The following is a 13,740-nucleotide window of genomic DNA, read 5'->3' on the forward strand; positions in this document are numbered from 1 at the left end:
TCGTGGGCCAAAGCAACCGACGCGAGACTATTAATGACTTTATTTCGCTCACGAACGACATGCCTGAACTCCATTTCCTTAAATTAAACTTGCTAATTTCCCGAACACAAAGTTGCACAATATTGCTTCCCCTCCCCCGCCTAAGCTAAGGTTCTTATCAATGCACTTTATCATAGATAAGGAGTCGCTTTCCACAATGAGATTTCTCGTGCCGCGTCTGACAGCCATCCGAGCAATAAAATTCTCATGAGCAAACAAGGGCATGCATTATTTTTTTTTTTAATTAGATTTTCCAATTTTGTCTGATTGTATCATGGACCCCATAAACCCGCCTCTAAGTCTAGAAAATATGAAGATATAAATTGAGTCAATTTAAGTTCGAAACTTAATACCAAACTGTATACTTTTGCGAACAAAGCGTTCAATCCAAACTCTCAATGTTCGTTCAAGAAATCAAACCCCATTGTTGCAGATTAAACTAGAAGTTTATATACTTTATTTATATTACTTGTTTATCATATATAAACGACATATATTGTGTGTTATTGTATTTTTTTTTTTAATTTATAAATGACTAAATGCGGACAAGAATCTAACTTCACCTAACAAAAAGTTTGAATTTAAATATCATTGACATGCATGTTGCAACAGGTACCTTTCTATTGCAATGAGGATTGTGTTGAGATAATTATCTATTTTCTTACATACATACATACATACATATACATATACATATACATATACATATATATATATATATATATATATATATATATATATATATATATATATATATATATATATATATGCTGTCAATTAAAGTATTAAACTATTATTATTTGCAAGAATCAATTTAGAAATATATTAATGATGCGATTGAAAAAAGATATATAAAGAAGAAAAATAAAGGAAGGAATCAAGCCACATTTATGTGGTTGCCTGAAAAGAATATGCACTTAATTATCACCCACTAATACACTATAATGGGCATGAAATTTTGACTTAAATGCACTAATTAACCTTAGTCCTAACCTACCAAAGAATTTGATATTGTGGTAATTAATCTTTTTTTTTTTTTTGGAGAAAGAGAGACAGAGCCTCAAAATTATCTAATTCTACGGAAACAAACGCCACTCGCGTCACGGATAAGCAAATTTTCTAGGCTTACTGGGATGTCGTTGAAGATCCGAGTGCCCTAGTCCTTATTCTGAGCCATATTAGCTAAGAGATCAGCACATTGATTGCCTTCCCTAAGAATATCGTTAAATGAGATCCCGTCAAACTTCTTTCCCATATAGATGCATTCAGCCAAGAGAGAACAACCAGTATTGTCCCCCTCATCGCCTTCCCGTAACAAATCAATGACGGATTTAGAATCCATCTCAACTAATTAATCATATCGAATTGAGTACTAATTGTTATTTTTATTTATTTTTTTATCAAAACAATGATATTTTATCCCTTTTTTTAATTTTAAAAAAAATGAGAGGCGCTTCGACAAAAACAAAAATAATAATAATAATAATAATAATAATAATAATAATAATAATAATAATAATAATAATAATGGACTATGCTAATTCACGTTTGAACAATCAATCAAAAGCATCCGTTACAGAGGAGGAGGGAAGTCCCTCCAATGCACTCTTCTAATTATGTTAGTCCAATATGATATATTACTTAATAACTAATGATTAATAGGAATAAGGGTCATTCCAAAAAAAAAAAAAAAAAAAAAATAGGAATAAGGGTCAAATTGGCCATCAAAGTATACACCAAAATGTAATTAAATCATTGAACTCAAAAAATATGTAATTGAGTCTCTAAACTAATTAATTTCGTGCAATTAATCAAATTTGTACATTTTTCAGATTTCTAATAGGTCATCCTAAATTTAAAATATTTTTGAAAAAATAATTATTTAAAATTAAATTAAATTTAAAAAATTGTCACCGCTGTGCCGATTTCTTCGTCTTCATGGTCAGAGACGAAAAAACTTCCTCGCCTCTGACGCAACTTTTTGTTTTTTCGTTACGAACTGACGTAACACACTTTGATGTGTTCAAATTATAATGTGTCACATTTATTAATACATCTTTGGTGTATAGACCAAACCATTTTACACCGATAAAATATTTATAAGTTTATGAAAATTAAACATCGCGAAATAGAATAAACATTGACTTGTAACTATTCTCAAAATATTACCACCTTTTTTTTTATTTATGTAAAATAATAATAATAATTTATTATAAATAAGTAAATAAATAAAGCATGTGGATTGACGTGGATCCGACGGGTAAAGAAGTGAAGCGGGGCAAGGGGGGACAAGAAGTTACTAAAAACCGAGATAAATGTCGGAGGAGCCGTACGAGAAGATGGGTGTAGTCACATGCACACGATTCTTACCACTTGAAGACATTTTCTACTCCACTTGTAGTTGAAGACCTTGTACAACACATTAAAGCGGCTTTCCGTCACTCTGACATTTTTTTTTTTAAAACAATTTTCAATCATTACATATATATAGAGTAAACTTTTTTTTTTTTTTGAAGACATATATAGACTATAGAGTAAACTTTATTCATGTAAAATAACTTTTATCAACTACTATGTATTATAATGATATCTATATTATTTTTGAATGATCATAGATTCGAACTCTGATGATGAGAGTTTAGATTTTTTAGGTTAAAAATGTTTAAGGAAAATATAGAATAGATATTATTTTATAAATAAATTATACTGGTAAAAATATGTGAGAAGGACTCCGTAAAAATCTACTTCTACTATATTAATAAGAGCCCAAAAGAGTTAGGCCTATAATGGGTAGAAAAAATGGCGGTCAAATTTTTTAATTAAATGATTGGCTCAGATTGATCAGATTTTAATTTTTACTTAAGATTTTCTAATTTATCCTTAATGAATATGATTATCCATTAACTTTTCCGTTAAATATTACCTTTTTCGTTAATTTCTGTTAGTCCACCGTTAACTTATTGATTTCAATAAGAAAGGTCTTAGGTTCAAACCACATCCCAATCAAAGATGGCATAATTAGTACTCTATTTTACTCTTATTAAATTATAACTAATAATATAGTAGCTACAACAAAAAATAATACATATGCATTTCTTTATTTTAGAATTACGTGTCTATAATGTCTTTATTCAAAAAAAAAATTATTCATTATCAATAAATTAAATAAGAGAAATAATTTCATTCGTTATATGGTCTTTATTTTTATCCAATATTATATTCGCTACATTGTCCCTACAATGTCTTTATTAAAAAAAAACATTCATTATCAATAAATTAATTATGAGAAATAATTTTATTAGTTATATTGTCTTTATATTTATACAATGTAAAAATTCTTTACATTCAAATTCATCAATTGATTATATTCAATGTATTGTCTATTATCTTTTTTGTGCACTATTATTTAATTAAATATTAAAGTTATAATACAAAATAATGCTATATATTTATTTATCAAGTATTTTATTAATATGATGAAAAAATTAAAGAAAAATATAATTAATAAAGCCAATCATAACTACTTGAGGGATTTGTTGACAAATAGAGTATTCAAATTACACAACAAATTGAAGTGAGAACTATTTGTTGTAGTGAGAACTATCTCACAATGTCCTTGTTTAACAATCAGGAGTTAGCCGTTAGCGTTCAGATTATATTAGCGGATTTGGCCAGCGAATTATATAACGGTTGGTAAAAATATATTTGAAAAAATTAAATTGTTTAGATTAACATGTAAAATGACATAAGGGTAATAAAATAATAATAATAATAATAATAATAATAATAGTTATATATATATATATATATATATATATATATATATATATATATATATATATATATATATATAAAATTAAGCCAAGCATATTCAAACCACACAACAATTTAAAGTGAGAAACTACCTCGCAATGTCCTTGTTTGGCAATCAGCAGTTAGCTCTTCAATATTAGTATATATTTAATATTTTATGCCCTAATTTTTATTTGCTCTCCCTTATGTCCCGTATTTTGGTTTCAACCATACCTATACAATTTTTATTGACAATTATAATCAATATTGACTATATTATCTTGCATTTGTAAACTTAGAATTACCTATTTAAATACGCAAATTCAACATTCAATTATCTATGCATGAATAATTCTCATATAAACTTGCCTTGATATACTTTAAAGTACTTATTAAAAAAAATATTAGGCATTATTCCAATCGCGCAATGCACGTACAAAACTAGTATATTAATAAAAATTAAACTCGTGAATTTTTTATACGAAAATCATATTTTACCTAATCAATTCGCCATTCTGCACGGACACTTTTTCTTTCCTTCTGCATAAGGTGTGGGACCCGCGGTGGTGTGACCCAACCATAGTCAATAACTCAATCATTTATTATTGCATAGTAATGCTTCCTGCTTCTTTTGTTACCAGATTCTGGAATTTTATGTGGGCCTATGCTATATCCTATAGGCCCATTCAATTCCACATTTAATAGACCTGGCCCACAATGGCTCTAATCCAACAATAGTTATGTCAGAGTCCACATTGTGAAGTGAATCCATGTCAAAATACACAATTTATATACTGAATGTTCATAATTTACATACTAAGGCAAACTTCACAGACCGTACATTCGGGTAAGCGGGGTAACGGTTATGACTTTTCTCGTAAATCAAAGAAAATTCTTGCAGATAACTGAGAGTATGGGATCATTATGCCATGGAACTGTTCACCATCCATGGTGAACACGGTCCCAATGGTGTTAGTACACCGTTATCTTTTTTTTTTTTTCCTTAATTAATCGCGTGACTTTTCTTCTTCACTTTCACATTTTGCGGTTTCACTTCCTCTTCGCGCAAGCTTCTTCAACATAATCTCATAAAAAGAAAATTCATAATTTCATAATTGCACATTCATAAATCCATGCCTGCACATTCATAATTGCATGGATTTATGAATGTGCAGTTATGAGATTATGAATTTTCTGTCATGTTCATAATTTACAGTAATGTAAATTCATAATCTCATAACAGAAAATTCATAATTTAATAAATGTTTTTCTTTTATGCGATTATGAATTTTCTGTTATGAGATTATGAATTTACAGTAAATTCATAATCTCATAACAGAAAATTCATAATCTGACCAAACGCGCGCCGTTAATACCACATTAGCAAAAAAAAAAAAAAATCCGTAAAAACGGCACCGTTTAGACCCGCACGTTTCCAGGGCATAATTTGCGGAGAGTATGGGTGTGCACCATAAATATCAATTCACATGTTCATATCAATGAGAAGTGACCCTCTTTATTACAGTACAACTATATAAGTTAAGGTTTGTTGGGAAGCAACAGATAAAACTGTCATTTAGGATACTAATAATAATGCAGTATTATGTTATGTAATGCCATGCAAATGATGAATGGAAACATTGTTGTTTGATGCTACTGTCAACAAACTGGAAGATCTGCAGGAGGCTCCTCTAATGTCTGCAATTCAGTCACCCCATTCTCCACTATAAACGCCATGGCCAAACCAAAGCTAATGTGAGCATCCAAGTGACAATGCATTATCCAGACTCCTGTTTTCAAGAATCAAACAATAGTATGAACATGTTAAGGAAGAACCGAAGAATAAAAGAAGGCGGCCAAGTTGGTCAGACTATTGGCTCGGTAACCACAATGTTACAAGTTTGATTCCCAGTGGAAGCGGGGCCTATTAACCTTCTTGGTTTAAGCTGGTTAGCTATGGGCAATTTAGGCTGGTTTACCTCCTCGTGGTCCCCGGCTAGGGTCACGAGGTAGATGTGCAGAAGGAATGAATGGTTTCACCGGTCCTCCATAAGCCTCTTCTTGACAGTGCTATTTCAAGTGCAGCAAACATCATATGTGAGGTTTTTCTTGACATTTTCATACAATGTTTGTCGTTTCCCGACACCATATTCTTGAAACTAAAGCATCTGAAGTCTAGAAGCTGTATGAACTTTCTTTCTTACTTCATATTACAAAGATGGACTTCAAAGCTCAGCTTAGATGAAGAGTCTTAGTCATCATGAAGGGGTGCAAAAAGTCATTAGGTATCAGTTACTATACTCTAACCAAAACCTAGCTGAATCTTTAACTAAAATTTAGTTACAAGAAGATTTTCTGGCTGCGGGTTTCCCTCATCACTCGGAAAACATAACTGATCGGCTCAAACCAAGAAGGCCAATAGGCCGCTCCTGGGAAGTCAACAGTCTGGCCAACTTGGCTCGGTTTAATCATACTTGAATAACAATTACTGAAATGCTAAACTGTTTTTTTATGACAAGAGAAAAGTGAATGGAAAAGATTCATGTTTGACAAGCAAAGCTTCATCTATTATAGAAAACATGGAATTGGTAGGATTCCATTTCTGTTTTAACCTTCAAAAGAATCACACACATATGTACACAGCAAAGTACTAGAGAAAAGAACTGAAATGAGCAACACAAAAAATTCAAGAATGAAAGAATAGTGTCATCCTAACACCTCAATCATAGATCATAGTATTCGCCTCTAATCACTTGTAGGAGCTGCTGCTGCTGCTGTTGCACCATCGTCGCCCGAACTGGATGCAGTTTCGGGTTTAATTTCTTCGAGCTGTTGAAGAACTAACTGAACTTCAGGGCGAGCCGAAGGCGAAGGGTCCACGCAATGCAGGGCGAGTTTCAACGTGTTCAACAGTTCATCGCCAATCGTCGAAGCATCCCTCATAAGTTCCAAATCGAAAACTTCATTAGTCCACTCCTCTTTCACAATCGAGGCAACCCATTGAGGCAAGTCCACGCCATTCATTGCCTCCCCGGGTGACTTCCCGGTTAGGAGTTCGAGGATGATGACTCCAAGGCTATAAACATCTGTCTTTGTATTCGCCTTCTTGAGCTTCGAAAGCTCGGGTGCACGATATCCTAACGCCCCTGCAGTTGCAATCACGTTTGCATTCGCAGCAGCAGTCATCAGGCGCGAGAGGCCATAGTCTGCAATCTTTGCAGTGGTGGTTTCGTCTAGCAAGACGTTGCTGGATGTTAGATTTCCATGAATTATATTCGCATTCGTGTGGAGATAGAGCAATCCCCGAGCAATCCCTTTCGCTATTCTCATTCTTGTCGGCCAATCTACTGTTGTATCAGGACCCCGAGCTGCAGCTAAACAACAGAAATGATCAGCAATCATATATATTCAACAGATTCAACATTAAAAAAGTTGGAAAATAAAATTTAGTTTACCATGAAGATAAGTTGTGAGGCTCCCTTTAGCCATGTAGTCGAAAACCAGAAGTTTCTCTCCTTTGGGACCTAAGTAATAAGCTCTCAAGGCAAGAAGGTTAGGATGCCTGATTTTCCCAAGAATGTTAACTTCGCTCTCGAATTCTCTTTGCCCTTTCGTGATCTTCTCCCTCAATCTCTTCACTGCAACTTGATTGCCATCTTCCAAAGTGGCTTTGTACACTGTTCCATAGGTGCTCTTCCCCATTATCTCTGCAGTGGCACAAAGAAGATCATCTGCAGCAAACACCATTGGGCCATCGAAATGGACTAACTTTCCTCCTGTTTCTCCAGCTGCTTCGACTTCCCCAGCTGTCGGGGGGACGCCTTTTTCTCCCCTACCCGAGGAGGCAGCAGCCCCGGCCCCAGGACCGTCCTTTTCTGCCTTAGAAGCGGCTCGTTTCTTGACTAAGCAACTTATCAGAATGCAACAAAGGAGGAGCAGGATTACGAGGAGTGCTCCTGCTGCAATGAGGATAATGTCTTTAGTACCGAGGCTATGACCGTGGTTTTGTGGAGTTTCGGGGGGCGATGGAGCTTCCGGGGTAGCAGGAGCGGGTGTTATAGGACACGGGGTCGAAGGGCTGTAGCCACAGAGCTGGAGATTACCAGCAAAGGCACTTGAATTGAATGTTTGAGAAAGGCGGGTAGGAACCCGGCCAGAAAGGGTGTTGTAGGAGACATTGAAGAGATTAAGGTTGGGTAGATCATCAAGGGATTCTGGGATTTCTCCACTGAAATTATTCTGGGAAAAATCTAGTTCTGTAAGGGTGGAAATATTCCCAATTGTAGCTGGAATTTCACCACCAAATTTGTTGTTCTGCAAGCTCAGAACAGACAACTTCTGCAACTTATCTATAGAGCCTGGGATTTGATCACCCAATTGGTTGCTCTCCAATTTCAACACCACCAGAGATGACAGATTCGAGAGGCTTTCAAGAAAGCTCCCATTAACCGAATTATACGAAAGATCGAGTGTTCTGAGCCTAGAAAGCTTCGCAATATCATTTGGGATAAAACCACTCAAATGGTTATGACTAAGTGAAAGGTCTTGAAGCTCATTAAGCTTGCCTATGGAAGCAGGAATGGTTCCAGAGAAAGAATTGTGATCAAGTGACAAGAACTTAAGCTGAGAAAGGCTATTCCCACCCCAGGAATCAGGGATAGGGCCAGAGAGGTTATTGTTCTTGAGATCAAGAAAGATAATGGAGGGGGATTGAGTGAGGGTTCTGGGGATTGAACCAGACAAAGAATTATAGCTAACATTAAGCCTAAAGAGCTTAGTTGAATTCACTAAACTATCTGGGATTGACCCAGAAAATGAATTGTTACTAAGATCAAGTGTTTGAAGCATTCTACAGAAGCCAAGTGAAGCAGGGATAGAACCTGTAAACCTGTTATTGAAGAGCTGAACACCTCTGAGGTTAGGCAGAAGCCCCATAGTTGTTGGGATTGAACCACCAATCACATTATCATGGAGGCTGAGTTTTCTGAGAGCCTGAAACTGACCAATCTTGTCAGTAATCTTACCACCCAGCCCTTTCCATGGCAGCTGAATCACAATCACTTGACCTTGAGCACACTTAATCCCTACCCAATCCCCAGAACAAGCCCCAACCCCACTATCATTCCAGCTTTTCAAGAACCCTTTTGGATCAACCAACCCCTGCTTGAAGGCTTGCAGTGCCTGAAAATCAGCCTGGGTGATAATCACACCATCCCAACCCTGACTTGAAACCAAATAACCCCCACAAATTTGCAGCAGAAACAGAAACAAGAACTGGCCATAATAATAAAGACTGCACCTTTTCAACCTCCTCAACTGAAAACCCCCATGGACACCTTCAATCTTCCCCCATTTCTTCTTCCCATCACCCCATCCACCTCCTTCTTGCCTCACAGACTCCAATGGGCACCTGCAAAAACCTCCAAGACTGCTCCTTTCAGCTTCCATGACACTCAAAATTCAAAAAGAAAGAACTAGAACAAGAAAGGGTCTAAACTCTGAAGTACTACTACACAAACAGTTTGAAATGTGAGCAAGGTTTTGTAGTGGGGAGGTGAGTGAGGGGGGAGGAGCTAGAGGGGGAGTGAGGGTCCTGTGAAGGGACACGTGAACAGAAACAAATAGAGCTAAAACGGTGGAATCTTTTCCCTTCTTTCTCTCTGATCTTTTTTCCCCCTTTTTTAAGTGTTTTGGGACATGGAAACTGTCAGTTGTGCAAAAAGCCTAACGGCTAGTTTTCTGGATCTGCCATGAGTCCATGTTGTGTGTGTGTGTGTTAAGGTACTATGCTGTAATACACAACAAATGCTTTGGGGTTTGGAAAGTCAGGCGTTTTTACGTTGTTGGCCGCTCCTTCCCACTCCCCTACAACGGCTATCTCTCTCGTGGGGCCGGTGGGGCCACCTTTAACTGGATTGAGGTGGGGCCATGTTTCCTACTTTGTCACTGTCATTTCATTTTGAACTCCATGGTTTTGTCACCTAAACCTAGTTTAGTCATTAATGTGCTAAAGACAACATTTTTATAATCTAAGCTGGATGTGTTGAATTTGAAGACACCCAAAGTTTGACTCCTTAGTTTACTTAACCTAAACTAGAAGGAAGAAACAACCTTTACGCCTTAAATTCCTCAAGAATGTAATCTTTGAACAACTAGAGTGATTCTCTAACAATTTCTCTCTAGGGTTTGCTAGAGTTTTCTCCTCCCCTAGGGTTTGCTAGGTTTCCGACGGTTTCCTACGTTTTTTCCGGTGATCATCACTGTTTGGCGACGCTAATGAGTACGCTGAGTTGGAACTGGCGTGGCTTGGGTAATCCACGGACAGTTCGAGAGGTGGTGGACATGGTGTCCAAAAAGCAACCCGACTTTGTATTTCTAATAGAAACTAAGGTAGCGCGAGATCATGTTGAGCGTCTTCGTGTTACGATCGGTTTCGAAGGCTTATTTTATGTTGACAATGATGGTTTGAGTGGTGGATTAGCGTTATTGTGGAAGAAGAATAATACGGCGAGACTCCTTAGTTACTCAAGAAACTACGTTGATATTGAGGTAACTATGACAGGTAATCCGGCCTGGAGAATGACGTGTTACTATGGCTATTCGGACCGTAATAGGCGTGCTGAATCATGGGATTTGTTGAGAATGTTGGCGGCAAAATCGAATCTCCCGTGGGTGGTGGTGGGGGATTTTAATGATTTGCTATACCAGTATGAGAAGAGAGGGGGAAATCCACATCCGAATAGCCTTCTTCGAGGTTTTGAGGAGACGATTGAGGATTGTGGATTGGCCCAGTTGCCAATGATTGGATACCCATATACCTGGGAGAAGGGGAAAGGGACTGCAAACTGGATTGAGGAGAGACTTGATAAGGTCCTAGTAACGAACGAGTGGCGCAATATAATTTCCCATGTAAAGGTTATGAATTTGAGAACCAGGAAGTCAGATCATTCAGCCATTTTTTTCACAGTTCAGGAGGAGGTAGGGAGGGATGGGGTTAGAAGAAGGGGTTTTAGGTTTGAGATGGCATGGTTATATGATGAGGGATGTAGGGGTGTGGTGGAGCAGGCGTGGCAGGAAGGGAGAGGGCAGGGTTTACAGGGTTGTGTTCAATACTGTGGAAACCGGTTAACACGATGGGGTGGGGATCGGTTCCATAAGTATGGGAAACAGATTGTGCAGCTGAAACGGGATCAACAACGTTTGAGAGGATGCACTGACTCGGCCTCTCTTGTCGAGTTTCAGCGAATAGAGCAACTTCTGAGTCGCACTGAGGCCCAGGAGGATGCATACTGGAGGCAGAGAGCCAAGCAGCACTGGCTCAAGGAAGCTGACGCCAATACCAAATTCTTTCACAGGTATGCCTCTCACCGAAAGAAAAAGAATACTTTACTTAGATTAATGAATGACAATGGGGATTGGTTGGAGGGGGATCCCATGAGAGATATCATTCTGGACTATTTTAAGAATATTTTCAGCTCTGGGGGTCCGGGAACTGGAGATGATTTTTTTGGGGGGATAGAACCCAGGGTATCACAGGCGCAGAATGACTCACTATTACGGCCATTTAATCTGGAGGAAGTAAAGGATGCATTGTTTGCAATGTATCCGGATAAAGCACCGGGACCGGATGGAATGAATCCGGGTTTTTATCAGCATTTCTGGGATGTGGTAGGAGGGGATGTTGCGAGTTTTGTGCTAAACTGTCTTGAATCAGGTGACCTCCCGTCTGGCTTGAATGAGACAGATATTGTGTTGATCCCTAAAAAGAGTAATCCAGAGTTAGTAACTGATTTGCGCCCTATAGCACTTAGCAATGTCATTTACAGAATAATAGCTAAAATGATGGCTAATAGAATGAAGCCTTTGATGGAAGGAATAATATCTGAGACACAGAGTGCTTTTATCCCAGATAGATTGATAACAGATAATATTCTATTAGCTGCAGAAGTGGGGCACTTTCTGAATCGAAAACAGTGTGGATTGAGGGGCTGGGGTGCACTTAAGCTGGATATGGCTAAGGCGTATGATCGAATGGAGTGGCCTTTTCTCCGTAATATGATGATGGCATTGGGTTTCCATGATAGATGGGTTGATTTGATTATGAAATGTGTGACCACAGTCTCCTATAGTATTCTGATAAATGGCTCAAGGAGTGACCCAATAATACCCACGCGTGGTTTGAGACAGGGAGACCCGCTATCCCCATATTTGTTTATTATCTGTGCAGAGGGACTCTCGTTGTTACTACAACAGGCTAACAGAGCGGGATTAATTCATGGATGTAGGGTAGCAAGAGGTGCCCCTCAGATTTCTCATTTGTTTTTTGCGGACGATAGCCTTTTATTCTTTAAGGCTAATGTGGAAGAGGCTAATGAGATAAAGAAATGCCTGACTGTATATGAGGATCTATCGGGACAGGTGGTTAACTACCACAAGTCGAGTATTTGTTATAGCAGGAATACGAGTAATGTGGATAGGGAAAGTGTGGCCCAAGTTTTGGGGGTGGAGCAGGCACCAAACTTTGGCAAGTATTTGGGTCTACCTTCGTTTGTGGGTAGGAATAAAAAGGCAGCTTTTGCATATATTGAGGATAAAATACGCCAAAGAATTGGGTCGTGGAATAAAAGGCTATTGTCTCAGGCAGGGAAAGAAATACTGTTGAAAAGTGTGGCACAATCTATGCCTACCTTCTCAATGAGTGTTTTTTTGCTACCTATATCAGTATGCACGGCTATAGAAAGAACGATGAATAGATATTGGTGGGGTTCTGGGACGGACAACCGAGTTCACTGGAAGGCTTGGGACAAGCTATGTGTTCCTAAGAAGTATGGTGGATTGGGTTTTAAGGACCTACGTGCATTTAATCTAGCTATGTTGGGGAAACAGGCATGGCGAATGCTCACTAAGCCTGATTCCTTAGTAGCTCGTGTTTACAAAAGCCGATATTTTCCCAGGGATACTTTCTTTGATGCGCAGGTAGGAAATAATCCCAGTTTTTGTTGGCGGAGTATAATGGCATCAAAGAGCATAATTTGTAGTGGGGTCAGACGAAGAATTGGGAATGGGGAAACTACATCTATATGGACCCATCCATGGTTACTGGATGACCAGGACCCTATGATACAAACAGAGATGCCTATACAGTTACGAGAGGCCAGAGTAGTGGGGCTAATAGATCAACAAACTGGTACATGGGATAATGAAATTTTATCAGATTTATTTCAACCTACGGATGTCGAGAGAATTATGAGAGTACCTGTATCCCGGGATTATAATGATGCATGGTATTGGTACGGGGACCCGAGAGGATTATATTCTGTGAAAAGCGGGTACAGACGATTGGTGGGAGATTATGAGAATAATCAAGGCCCCTTTACTAATTGGTTAGCTTTATGGAGACTAAAAATTCCACCAAAGTGGAAAATGTTCCTCTGGAGAGCTATTTGTGATATTTTGCCTACAACTACGAACTTGCTTTTAAAGAGGGTGGAGGTGAACCCATATTGTGCTATGTGTGGGATATCACATGAGAATACAATGCATGCATTAGTCTTGTGTGATTTTGCAAGAAACATTTGGGATCAATCCAACCTTACAATCCCCAATATTGTCACGGATATTTTTCATGTTTGGTTTGGGGAACTTCTAAATATTTTAGATTCTGATGGAATGTTATATGCAGCATCAATTCTATACAATATTTGGAAAGCTCGAAATGGTGCAGTTTGGGAGGCGTTTTTACCACGCCCGGGGTCCCTACTCAGAGCCGCAGCGGCAGCCAAGACCGCATGGACTCAGTCCCGCCCAGCCGTGGCTGCCACTGCCACTGCTACGCTGCCGACAGAAAACCGCCACGCTGCCCAGGCGAGTCCCACCGCCGGCCGCGGTGCTGCCGACGCCGCCGGATCT

The 13,740-nt window shown here is 38.2% G+C and overlaps 1 protein-coding gene across 1 annotated transcript; it reads right to left on the bottom strand.

The window, feature by feature from the left end:
• Positions 1-6,389: 6,389 nt before the first annotated feature.
• LOC109186264 (probably inactive leucine-rich repeat receptor-like protein kinase IMK2) lies at positions 6,390-9,279 on the bottom strand. The gene is made up of 2 exons (XM_019336189.1): positions 7,287-9,279; positions 6,390-7,205 (listed from the first exon to the last, which is right to left on the bottom strand). The coding sequence occupies exons 1-2, from the start codon at positions 9,277-9,279 to the stop codon at positions 6,577-6,579; spliced, it is 2,622 nt and encodes an 873-aa protein (XP_019191734.1). The 3' UTR covers positions 6,390-6,576.
• Positions 9,280-13,740: the final 4,461 nt, after the last annotated feature.

This window comes from Ipomoea nil, unplaced genomic scaffold (genome assembly GCF_001879475.1).
Source record: "Ipomoea nil cultivar Tokyo-kokei standard unplaced genomic scaffold, Asagao_1.1 scaffold1407, whole genome shotgun sequence".
Classification (NCBI taxonomy): Eukaryota; Viridiplantae; Streptophyta; class Magnoliopsida; order Solanales; family Convolvulaceae; genus Ipomoea; species Ipomoea nil.